Raw genomic sequence first — 13478 nt, forward strand, 5'->3', positions numbered from 1 at the left:
TCTTTGGATGGTGCTGCCAAGGAACAGCATAATGATTTTAAAAAGTATCATGAAGTGGTTGATGTCATAGGATGGATTGAGATATAAAAAAATTAGACAAATTAAAATGTTCAAACAAAACAGAAATTACTGAGAAAACTCAATAAGTCTAGCAGCATCTAGGGAGGAAAAGCAGAGTTCACGTTCTGCATCCAGTGAACAAGGGTCACTGGAAGGGTGGGTTAGAAAGTTTGCCGATGATACAAAAGTTGGTGGACTTGTGGATAGTGTGGACGGCTATTGTAGGTTGCAATGGGACATTGGCAGGATGCAGAGGTGAGCTGAGAAGTGGCAGATGGAGTTCAACCTGGAAAAGTGTGAAGTGATTAATTTTAGAAGGTCAAATTTGAAAGCAGATTACAGGGTTAAAGGCAGTATTCTTGGCAATGTGGAAGAACAGAGGGATCTTAGGGTTCACGTCCATAGATCCTGCAAGGTTGCCACCCAAGTTGTTAGGGTTGTTAAGAAGGCATATGATGTGTTGACTTTCATTAGCAAGGGGATTACGTTTAACAAAGCCCTGGTTAGACCACACTTGGAATATTGTGCACAGTTCGGATCACCTCATTATACGAAGGATGTGGAAGTTTCAGAGAGGGTGTAGAGGAAAGTTACCAGGATGCTGTCTGGACTAGAGAGTATGTCTGATGAAGAAAGGCGAGGGAGCTAGGCGTTTCTCATTAGAGCAAAGAAGGATGAAAGATGGCTTGATAGAGGTGTACAAGATGATGAAAGTCATAGATAGAATTGACAGCCAGAGACTTTTTCCCAAGGTGGAAATGGCTACTATGAGGGGACATAACTTTCAGGTGACTGGAGGAAAGCTGAGGGGAGATGTAAGAAGTATGTTCCTTACACAGAGTAATGGGTGTGTAGAATGCACTGCCAGCAGTGGTAGTAAAGTCAGATACATTAGGGACATTTAAGCCTTGGATAGGCACACGGATGATACTAAAATGTAAGGTGTGTAGGTTAGTTTGATCTGATTAACTCTAGATGGCTGGTTTTCAATTCAAAGTGACGCCAACAATGTGAATTCAATTTCCAAACCAGCTGAGGTTACCATGAAGGACTCTCCTTCTCAACCTCTCCTTTCAACTAAGGCATGGTGACTTCAAGTTAAACCATCACCAGTCCTATCTAATAAGCAGCCCTGTAGACTGGTAAGACTACGGCAATTTGACCTTTAATCGTAAGGAACAGCTCAAGTGTGATTTGTACTGTCTTCTGTCCATTTTAACATCACTCCCAAAGCCACAAAATCCCACAGTTCCAGACTATAAATCTCTGGATTCAGGATCTCCAGTTCCAGGATTGCAAATGATAACTGGAGCTCATGTTGTGCTTCAGGAAAACTTAGTGAGATATTATTCAATGTTTTGAATCACTTCGTATCTTGACAGGGTGTGAATTTCTACATATACAGGTTGAGTTACCATCATGGCTGAAAATGTATTGCTGGAAAAGCGCAGCAGGTCAGGCACCATCCAAGGAGCAGGAGAATTGGTGTTCCGGGCATGAGCCCTTCTTCAGGAATGAGGAAAGTGTGCCCAGCAGGCTAAGATAAAAGGTAGGGAGGAGGGACGTTGGAAATGCGATAGGTGGAAGGAGGTCAAGGTAGGGTGATAGGCCGGGGTGGGGGCGGAGAGGTCAGGAAGAAGACTGCAGGTTAGGAAGGCGGTACTGAGTTCAAGGGATTTGACTGAGACAAGGTGGGGGGAGGGGAAATGAGGAAACTGGAGAAATCTGAGTTCATCCCTTGTGGTTGGAGGGTTCCTAGGCAGAAGATGAGGTGCCCTTCCTCCAGCTGTCATGTTGCTACGGTCTGGCGATGGAGGAGTCCAAGGACCTGCATGTCCTTGGTGGAGTGGGAGGGGGAGTTGAAGTGTTGAGCCATGGGGTGGTTAGGTTGGTTGGTCCAGGTGTCCCAGGGGTGTTCTATGAAACGTTCCACAAGTAGGCGGCCTGTCTCCCCAATATAGAGGAGACCACATCGGATGCAGTAAATGATGTGTGTGGAGGTGCAGGTGAATTTGTAGTGGATATGGAAGGATCCCTTGGGGCATTGGAAGGAAGTAAGGGGGGAGGTGTGGGTGCAAGTTTTGCATTTCTTAAGGTTGCAGGGGAAGGTGCCGGGAGTGGAAGTTGGGTTGGTGGGGGCTGTGGACCTGACGAGGGAGTCACGGAGGAAGTGGTCTTTTCGGAACACTGATAGGGGAGGGGAGGGAAATATATCCCTGGTGGTGGGGTCCGTTTGGAGGTGGCGGAAATGACGGCGGATGATACGATGTATATGGAGGTTGGTGGGGTGGTAGGTGAGGACTAGTGGAGTTCTGTCCTGGTGGCGATTGGAGGGGCGGGACTCAAGGGCAGAGGAATGGGAAGTGGAGGAGATGCGGTGGAGGGCATCGTCGATCACATCTGGGAGGAATCTGCGGTCCTTGAAGAAGGAGGCCATTTGGGCTGTACGGTATTGGAACTGGTCCTCCTGGGAGCAGATGCAGCGGAGATGAAGGAATTGGGAATATGGGATGGCGTTTTTACAGGGGGCAGGGTGGGAGGAGGTGTAGTCTATGTAGCCGTGGGAGTCGGTCGGTTTATAGTAAATGTTTATAGTTGATTCGGTCGCCCGAGATAGAAATGGAAAGGTCTAGGAAGGGGAGGGAGGAGTCTGAGACGGTCCAGTTAAATTTGAGGTCGGGGTGGAAGGTGTTGGTAAAGTGGATGAACTGTTCAACCTCCTCGTGGGAGCACGAGACAGTGCCGATACAGTCATCAATGTCAGTGTAGCTGCGGAAAATGGACTGTTCCACATATCCTACGAAGAGGCAGGCATAGCTGGGGCCTATGCTGGTGCCCATGGCTACTCCTTTGATTTGGAGGAAATGAGGGGATTGGAAAGAGAAGTTGTTCAGGGTGAGGACCAGTTCAGTCAGTCGAAGGAGGGTGTCAGTGAAAGGGTACTGGTTGGTACGGCGGGAAAGGAAGAAGCGGAGGGCTTTGAGTCCTTCATGATGGGGGATGGATGTGTAAAGGGATTGGATGTCCATGGTGAAGATAAGGCGTTGGGGACCGGGGAAGCAAAAATCATGAAGGAGGTGGAGGGCGTGGGTGGTGTCCCGAACGTAGGTGGAGAGTTCTTGGACTAAGGGGGACAGGACCGTGTCAAGGTATGCAGAGATGAGTTAAGTGGGGCAGGAGCAGGCTGAGACAATGGGTCTGTGGATTTGGGCAGGAGGTAGAAATGGGCGGTGTGGGGTTGTGGGACTATGAGGTTGGAGGCGGTGGATGGGAGAGCCCCTGAGGTGAAGAGGTTATGGATGGTCTGGGAGATGATGGTTTGGTGGTGGGAGGTCTGGGAGATGATGGTTTGGTGGTGGTTACCATTATGTAGACTCCTATCAAAGTTCCCTTCACATCAGTCTAGATGCCTCTTAAAATATTCCAACTATGATGTGATTGATGTCTCACCCTTTCCATTAACTCAAAGTTGGCAAGTGGATAATCCTCTATCCTGTCCTGCTTCTTCATGCCAACAACACCACCAACATCCAACAATATGTTACTCTGTCCACTTACATTTGTCCACTTTGTGCAAATGACAGGGTGCCTTTACCATTCATGGTAGGTAGGTAAAAGATAAATAATGAAAACACTGAACAAGATTTTTTAATGACTCAAAGTCCTACATTCAAATGTAAATACCAAAGATCAAAGAATTCGAAGTCAAACTCAGACTGCAAACTAAGAAATAAGATTGAGGCTAATCCTGATTTTCTAGGAATTTCCATCCACTTCCTTTTGCATTTTACAAATTGCAAAATCAGTTCAAGCATTGAAAGGTTACACACTGCCTATGGCACAAGGAGGAAACTGGCTCAGCAAAGGATTACTAAGCTTCCAAAGGTAAGTTTTTGTAATAAATAAATTGCAATTATCCAAACAAAATCTGAAATGATGCCAATAAACAAAAGCATTCGAACAAATCAGTGCTACTTGTGGTAAATTAGAAGGTTCCAAGTCAAAACTAATTATGCTGAATTAAGAACTCACAACTCAAATGGTACCAATTAACACTATCATACAAACTGCATCGTTAATAAAAAAATTAAGAACCTTAATGCAAGACATTGAATAGTTATGAACTGCTCCCCTGCTGAGATTAATGGCCATCAATTCAGTACTCGCAAAAGGAGTTGCAGTGGTATCCTCATACATGTCTACTTTCAAATCCACGTGGTTTATCATTGTGACTGGATCGGGGAGGCATGCTACAGTTGGTGGCCTCCTTTACACACAGTCACAGGTGTAAAGACATCCCAATTAACTGACTTGAAAGGTTTAAAAAAACAAGTTAATTTTGTCATAATTAAATCTTGTTCCAAGGCTGAACCTGGCTACTGTACTGGCTTCTTTCAACCTCCAACCTCGAACTGAAAAGGTATTTCTTCAGCGATATTGGTCTGGTGTGAGTCATGGAGAGTGGAAAATAAAGCAGCTTCACTCATTCAAATCACTGAACATAAATCATGTATTGTGGCAACATGATCACAGACATCTTTCTTTTATAGGTCTATGATTTTTCCAGTTGGTTGCCGGCATTTGGTTCAGCAATATATTAACAAGCAGACAGTGCTCAGATGCTGCTGTCGTGCAATGCGAACTGAAAAAAGTGTCAAAGTAAAAAAGGCAGCGCTTGACATCATGATCAAATTCAATTCTCAGTCGGTAAATCTTAAATGCCCTCTACTTATAGTTGCATTTAAGTCACTACAAGCAGGTAACTGCTTTTGCATCCACAGATCTACATGCTACACCTTCATTTAGTTTTTCTAGAATAATGGGCTACTGTTAAAAAAAACTACTAGTCTCAAGAACATCTTTGAACATATTCCTATGTAATCAGCACATAGCTATTGCGTAAAACATAATTGGCTGTGGTTTGCGCACAAGGACTCTCTGTAAGCGTACGAATTTCATTATCAAAACATCTATTGTTTGGTAATGCAAATACAAATTGTTGGAAACACTCAGTAGCATCTGTGGGGACAGAATATTTCAGATTTATGACCTTTCATCAATGTCTCTACAGATGCTGTCTGACCTGCCGAGTTTTTCCATTATTTTCTGTTATTCTTTGATTTCCAGCTGAGCCATATTTGTGTTTGGAAACAGTACACACTCCCATCCATTTTCTGGCATTTTTAAATCCTACAAACATCAATTGTCTTTTTCTTCCCGAAGATGCAGAGTATTTCCAGCATTTCCAATTTTTATTTCAGGTGTCCAGAATCTGCAGTAATTTTCTTTTATTTTACAGAAGATTTTAAAAGTTCACTGGAGATGTGAAAGGCACAAGTATGCGTGATATTGCAATTCAAAACAGTTCTAGGTAGAACTTAGCCAGCAGGAGAATTAGATAAACACCTAATTCACAATTATACAGTCACTTCCTTTTGATGCAAAAAATTTTGAATTCAATGAGAGTGGGACCACTGTAAATACACTAGGAGAAAGTGAGGACTGCAGATGCTGGAGATCAGAGTCGAAGAGTGTGGTGCTGGAAAAGCACAGCCGGTCAGGCAGCAACCGAGAAGCAGGAGAATCAACGTTTCGGGTATAAGCCCTTCATCAGGAATGAGACTGTAAATACACCCCAATTTTTATATTAGAAATGATGCAAAAATTTTCTCAGTAGCATAGTCATTTGTCACTCCATTTCTCGCATTTTGTTTTCCTTCCACCTTTCCTGAAGGTGCAAGTCATGCTGGAAAATGGAGAAAGACAACACCAGCAACTTCATCTAGGTTCTCTTCATTTGCATACTGAGGCCAAAAAGTGAGTTAATCAGCTATTTTGATCAATCCTGTCCTTGCCCAACAGTTACAAATATTCACTTGCAGCGAGAGTCACCAAATTAAACCGTAGTTCTTGGTTAATTTATCCCTTGCAGGCTTAGCAATGGTGAAAATAAATCATGACATTGCTATTATCCAGCTCACTTAGCTAATTCAAAACATGTATATTTTTTAAAACCTGCAAAGTAAAATTCAGCAAATAAAGCACAGTACTAGAAATGCACAACAATTTCAACAGGTTTTCTTGGTCACAGAAACTGTCTGAACATTTCTAATCAAGAACTGCAACTTAACCTGTTAAACTGGCATTTTCTTCCTCAGCTGTTGAAGTACCTTCATTCTCTTGACTCAAGAAACCTTTGTTGAGCACTTGCATAATAATATTCACGCTATGTCTAATGAGGAAACTGTTCATTTCTTGCAACACAAACAGTCTAATTGATATCATTTGCATTTCAGAACTGTGGCCTGAGAATTGGCAAGAACAATTTAATAGAGCAACATTTAAGAATACAAAATAAGCATATGGATTAATTAGGTTACTGGAAAAATACTGACAATTATCTTTTAGGGTAAGGGGCCAGCACTCAGAATTGATCAATCTTTCCCATCAATCCAATATCTGGCTGCCTTTAGGAAAGTGAACAAAATGTTCTGACCTGGAGGAATCAGAATGTTTACAAATTGAAGAAGGTTATCCTGCTACCATATAGAGTTTTATTTAAACTTCTGTTCAGCACCGACAACCTCAATAACCCTATAAGCAAGAAAGAGAAAAAGAATTTGAACAGCTAGGAAAGGAAACAACTGAAGTGGGTTACAAAGATGACGTCCAAATTGATAGGACTTGCAGGTGCAACATTGGTCAAGAATATTTGCTTGTACAAGTTAGAACAAAGGACACAGCCGAAAAGGTGATACATTCAGGTCGAACATGAGAAAGCACATTAAATGCAGGTTTTAGAAACAAGTAGTTTAGATCAGTTTAGGTTAAATTAAACAAACATTTAAGAGGGGCATATTATTTATGGTAAGCAAAAGAAACACACACACAACTGTGGATGTTGAAAATCCAAAACAAAAACAGCGATTGTTGGAGAAACTCAGAAGGTCAAACGACATCTGTGAAGAGAAAGCAGAGTTAACACTTTAGGTCCAATTACCCTTCTTAGAACTTGTGTCCCAGACCCGAAATGTTAACTTTATTCTTGATTCTACTTGGCCATAGAAAGGTGAATGATATTCATATTTTAAAGCCTTGAACTCTTATTTGTTTCAGCACAGGTAAGGCTTTGTGGGTAGTTTAGTAGGTCACAATACAATGCATAAGAGTATAAGGATTAGGAGCAGAATTAGGGTGCAAAATGATTTACAACGATGTTACCGAGACTAGAAAGTTTGAGTTTTCAGGGGAGGCTGACAGACTGAGACTTTTATCCGTGAAGCAAAGGAGACCAAGGGGTGACCCATATAGCTTTATAAAATCACGAGGGGCATAGATAAGGTGAATAACCAAGGATATTTCCCCAGGATAGGAAAGTCCAAAATTAGAGGGCACTGATTTCTGGTGAGAAGGGAAATTTAAAACTGACCTGAGGGACATTTTTTATGAGCTGCCAGAGGAAGTGGTAGAAGCAGGCACAATTACAACATTTAAAAGACATTTGAACAGGTACACAGATAGGAATGGCTTAGTGGGATATAGGTTGAATGGAACATGTTCAGTTTAGGAAACCTGACTGGCATGGATGAGTTGGGCCGGAAGGTGTTTCCAGGCTGTATTACTATGACTCTGTGTTTATCTCTAAGTTTATCTGCCCCAGGCTTCAATTCCTTTCTCATGCCAGCTCGTCATAGCCTTCAATTCCCTGGTATTTCGAAAATCTACCTATCCCCTCTTTAAATATTTTCAGTAGTCTAGCCACCAACACTCTCTGGTACAGAAAACTGCAGACATTCACAGCTCTCTTGGAGAACAAATTCCTTTGCATTTCAATTTTAAATGCATGTCCCCTTATTTTCTAACTATTGCCCCTAGTTCATGACTTCCCCATGTGGAAACATCTTCTCAACATCTATCATGTCAAACCTGTCAGTACATTATGTTTCAATAAGAATATCCAGATAATGAGTTAATCACTTAACCAAATGATTAACAACAGTTTTATACTCAATGCATGTTACATCAAACTATACCTATAATATTGATTTTTGGACATGATCAATATGACTGCAACATTTTGAAAAATAAACTCAAATTTATACAGTACTTTTGACATTCTCAGAACATCCCAAATCACAATCATTTTGAAGGCTCAACATCATTACGTAGGCAAACATAACAGCCAGTTTATACACAACTAGCTTCTAAACATTAAGGAAGATGATTTTCTAGTTAGACTCTGATGTGTACTTGTTCTATGTATTTCGAACAGAGGCAGTGCTGGTGTGAAAGATTCTTGAACCACTGTAATCTATATAGTATTAGTAATCACACAGAACAACGTAATCTCACAGATTTTGACCCAGCAACAATAAAGGATTGGTAAAATATTTCCAACTGAAGATGATCGAAAACCTGAAGGAGAACTTTCAGGGAGTGGTGACCCATCCACTTGCTGACCTTGCAAGTAGTAGAGGTCACAGATTTGGAAGCGACTGCCAAAGGAAGCTTGGCAAATTTTGTCGATGTTAACACTGTTGCCACTATGAAGTGGTTGACCCAAATATTGTAAAATAGTGTATGTGGTGCTGATCTAATAGGTTACTTTTTCCCGAAAAGTCGTGCTGAGTGTCTCAAGTATTGTTGGAGTTGCACTCATGCAGCTATGTGTCGACTGTTCCGTCACACTCCCGACTTGTACTTTGTAGATGGTGGACAGGCTTGGAGGAGTCAGGTGAGTTATGTCCCTCTGACCTTTTCTTGTAGTCACACTATTTTTCTTTCAGTTAAATTTCTGATCCATGAAAACCTTACTGAAAGGTTAATGGTGGGGGAAGTTAATGGTGCTAATGTGGAGAGATGATGGTTAGGTTTTCTCATCGAGATTTTCATGTGTGTCACACAAATCCAGGCAATTCAGCAGATACACGACTGGACAGGGAGCAGAGGGATACCAATCCTAAGAAAATAGGCAACAAGTTTAGACAGAGGATCTGGATTGGTGCAGGCTTGGAGAGCCAATGGGCCTATTCCTGTGCTATAATTTTCTTTGTTCTTTTGTTCAATGTTGCTCAACACCTATCAGCTGAAGCCTGAACATTTCCTGTCTTGCTGCAGGCAGGCATGGGCTGTTATTGATTCCAATGAGTTGTGATGTCACTATATTCAGATCCAATCATCAGCAAACATCCACACTTTGAACCTCATGGAGTTATAGAGGTCTCCAGCACAGAAAAAGGCCTGAAGGCCATATCATATGCGATGGTCAAAAACAAGCACCTATTATTCTAATCCAATTTTTTTTTTAGAACTTGGAACATAGCCTTGGTATTGAAGTATCCCTCTTAAATGCTACAAGGCTCCTGCCTCCACCACCCATGTTGGACAGAATGTTATTAATGTACCATCTGGAGATGGTTGTACTAACAATACCACTCTAAGGAATTTCGGCAGCTATGTTAGGGAAGTTTGAATTATTGTGCATAAACAATAAAAATCTTCCTTCATGTTAGAACTAAATCAGACTTTCCTGAAGATTTTCACAAACTTAATTTTTACTGAAGTCCTGATGTCATTCTCAATGTAATGTTGCTTTGATGTCAATGGCAGTCAATCATCTTTGATATTCAACATTTTGTATGCTTGGAAAGAGACTGGAATAAGTTTTGAACTGAGTTGTCTTGGTGTAACCCAAACTGAGCGTTAGTGAGCAGATTTTTACTGAGTAAATGTTTCTTGAGTGCAGTGTCAATGGCAATCTTCAAGCAAAGTGGTGGAAAATATGATTAGTGGTAACTTGCCAGATAGGATTTCTATGGATGAGACATATTTGGGCAATTTTCCATACTGATAGCATTGGGGTTACATGGTACAGCATTGTTAGTGATGTTGCTAGTTCCGAAGGAAAAGTCTTCAACAGAAACAGCTGGGTGTTGTAGATAGCCATAATCTTTGCTGTATCTAGCTATCACAACGAGCAAATCAATGGTTGAAGACGGTCATCCATGTAAAGAGGACCTCGAGATGTATCACCCACTCAGCACTTTTGCTGAAGATGGTTGAACATATTCGTACATGTTGTTTTGCGCTGATAAGCTAGAGAACCTGATAATTGAGGATGAAGTGTCCTCTTATCTGCTATTTGACTATTCACACCTTTCATGGAAGGGCTGCACAATATTAAACTGATCTGTTGCTTGTAGGATAGTTTAGCTCTATCCATAGCATGTTCTTTCTGAAGAAGGGTCACTGTATAATTTAAACTCTACTTTCTCTCCATAAATGCTGCCAGATGTACTGACTTGCTCCAGCAGCATCTGATAATGTTATTTCAACTATTTGGCATAGATATAGTTCACTGCTATAGCTTCAGCAAATTGACACATCTATAACGTCAAACCATTGCTCCTCCTTGCATGGTCTCTGGTATTCCTCACTAAACCAGTGTTTGTCCATGAGAATGAGGCATGTTCTCTTTCATTTGAAGCCATGAGACTTCATGAGGTCCAGAGTCAATCACTTTTAGAACACATTTCGCAACTCAAAAATATGAAATTATACAAAGTAGAAAGAGAGTTAGAAAATAAATTGAAAATGGAAATGATCCCGAAAAGTATTAAACTTGCTGATGCCTTCGAAGACCTTTCTGTCCTGGTCAAGTACCACAGTTCTACTACCTTTGGCGAATCTGTCCTGCAGTTGGAACAGGACATATATATACACAAATCTCATAAATTTGGCACAAGAACTTTGCAGGGTCAAATGGACAGGGTTTACTTTTGTTGTTGCAGTCACTCAGTTGACACTAAACAATTCATACACTTCAATTCTTATTCTACAGTTTTGTGGCTTGCTAGGCCACTCAGAAGGTAGTTAATCAATCATATATTTGTTGGTTGAGAATCACACATAGTCCAGATTATCTAAGGATGGTAGATTTGCTTCCCGAAAGGACATTATGAACCAGGTGGTTTTTTTATGGCAGTACAGTAAATTCATGTTCGCTGGTCAGAGTCATAGAGATGTACAGCACAGAAGCTAATCCTTTGGTCTAACTCATCCACGCCAACAAGATATCGTAACTTAAGCTCGTCCCATTTGGCAGCACTTGGCCCATGTACCTCAAAACCCTTCCTATTCATATACCCATCCAGATGCCTTTTAAATTTTGTAATTATACCAGCCTCTAGCACTTTCTCTGGCAGTTCATTCCACACACACACCACCCTCTGCGTGAAAATGTTGTCCCTTACGTCCCTTTCACATCTTTCCCCTTTCACTCTAAACCTACGCCCTCTTGTTCTGGACTCCCCCATCCCAATAAAAGACCTTGTCTATTTATCCTATTTTCAAACCTCTACAAGGTCACTCCTCCCCCTCCGACACTCCAGGGAAAACAGCCCCAGTCTATTCCCTATAGCTCAAATCCTCCAACCCTGGCAACATCCTTGGAAATCTTTTCTAAACTCTTTCAAGTTTCACAAAATCCTTCTGATAGGAAGGAAACCAGAACTGCATACAATATTCCAAAAGTGACCGAACTAATGTCCTCTACAGCCACAACATGACGTCCCAACTCCTATAATACTCTGACCATTAAGGGAAAAGCATACCAAACACCTTCTTCACTCTCTATCTACCTGCGATTCTACTTTCAAGGAGCTATGAATCTGCACTCCAAGGTCTCTTTGTTCAGCAACATTCCCCAAGACCTTACCATTAAGTGTATAAGTCCAACTCTGAATTGCTTTTCCAAAATACAGAACCTCACATTTATCTAAATCAACTATTAAGCTATTACTGATTTTTTTAAATTCAAAATATATTTAACTGAAATTAAATTTCCCCAACTGTCACGCTGAGTACTGAACTCCGATACTGTATTTGGGTCAATTAGTCCAGCGATCTGACTTATTGGCCCAGTTACATAATCACTATGTTATTGTACTCAATGCACATAGCATACTAAAAGAAGACAAGGAAGTAGAGTTGATTAGTACACCAACTTGGATTTGGAACTTTAACAGGTAGGCAGAAGAAGTCAAGGGTGTACGTTCATGAGCAGGTTAGTATGTGCTGGAGCCGTAGACCACCACAAGCAGTCAACTTTCCAAATAATTGTTTGCATTTTGGCAGTATCTAATTGTGATTTCTTTTCTATCTGTCCATTTTTCCAATACCTAACTCCTGTTATATGTATTCCGAAGTCTGGATCTATCTCTAAGGAAACTTTTAATTCATTTTGGGAATCAAGAGTTCAGTGAATACACACTTAAAAGGTAAAATAAACGTTAGGGTTATGAGATAAAGCAGAAAACTGAAACTAACTGAATACTTGTCTTAAAGATAGGAGAGAGGCACAATAGACCCAATAGCTTCCTTCTGTCCTACATGCTCTAGTTTGTGTCAAACCGGAGCTGCCAATTCTATTATCTCATCTTTTCCTGCCTTAAACTTTCAAGTGGACACACAGTGAAAACCTAACCGTGCCTTTTCAGCTGCCGGTTTGCTCGTGCGTCCAGCATGCTCGTTCGCTGCACATGCCAGGTGATGATGATGCGGAGCAGGACTGGAAATACTAGACTGCACACTGCAAGGCTGTACAGACCAGACCTGGAGGACAAGACACGCAGGTGATCTTTGGCCAGATGACTAACCTGACAACATGCTGCATCAAGGCCAAAGGATCTGCAGAAGGAGCTCGAGTACACTGCAAAAGGAAGAAAAAAATACATTCCATACAATGATTGGGGGGGGAGTGATTGTAATGAGGCAGCACAGGGTTATCACTGCTGCCTCACAACTCCAGGGATTCAGGTTCGATTCTAGTGTCAAGGTGACTGCTTCTGGAATCACCTGAAGGGAAGGGTGACAATGTGTCGGGGTCGGGGTCGGGGTCGGGGGGGCTGGTGCCTCCAGGGGAGCACGACTCCGTTGCTAAGGCCTGGCCAAGATGGCAGCGCCCTGTGTTTCCACCACCACCACCCTCACCCATTCGGCCTGCTCTCTGAGCCGCTCTCGTACTCACTTGGTGTAATCCTCTCTGCGCTGGATGCGGTACCGGCGTAGCACCTTCACCTCGCTCAGGTTATTGTCCACCTCCCAGGAGATAAAATCGACTTTCTTCAGCAGCTTCTGCTCGTGGTACTTCAGTTTGCGCACCATGGTTACCGGGGTCCTCGGTGAGAGGTCGGGCTGGCCGCGGCACTGCCTGTTCAACAGCAAGAACTCTCGAGATCGGGGGGGGGGGAAGAGAGAGAATATGAAGGAACTCATACAGAATGTAAGGGGAGAGAACTTCTACAAGAGTAAAATGAAAGAACCTCTGCAGGAGGGAAGGAGAGAGAATATGAAGCCACTCATACAGAATGGAAGGGGTGAGAGTGAGAGAACTTCTACAGGAGAGAAAGTGAAGGGTA

At 42.0% G+C, this 13478-nt stretch overlaps 1 protein-coding gene across 1 annotated transcript in view; it reads right to left on the reverse strand.

Moving 5' to 3' along the window:
• Positions 1-13270, reverse strand: part of imp3 (IMP U3 small nucleolar ribonucleoprotein 3) — a 260300-nt gene extending 247030 nt beyond the window's left edge. The window contains exon 1 of the mRNA XM_060829655.1: positions 13088-13270. Within this exon, the coding sequence (XP_060685638.1) occupies positions 13088-13224 (137 nt within the window). The 5' untranslated portion in view covers positions 13225-13270. The remainder of the gene's footprint in view (positions 1-13087) is intronic.
• Positions 13271-13478: the final 208 nt, after the last annotated feature.

Source organism: Hemiscyllium ocellatum, chromosome 9 (genome assembly GCF_020745735.1).
Source record: "Hemiscyllium ocellatum isolate sHemOce1 chromosome 9, sHemOce1.pat.X.cur, whole genome shotgun sequence".
Taxonomy (NCBI): domain Eukaryota; kingdom Metazoa; phylum Chordata; class Chondrichthyes; order Orectolobiformes; family Hemiscylliidae; genus Hemiscyllium; species Hemiscyllium ocellatum.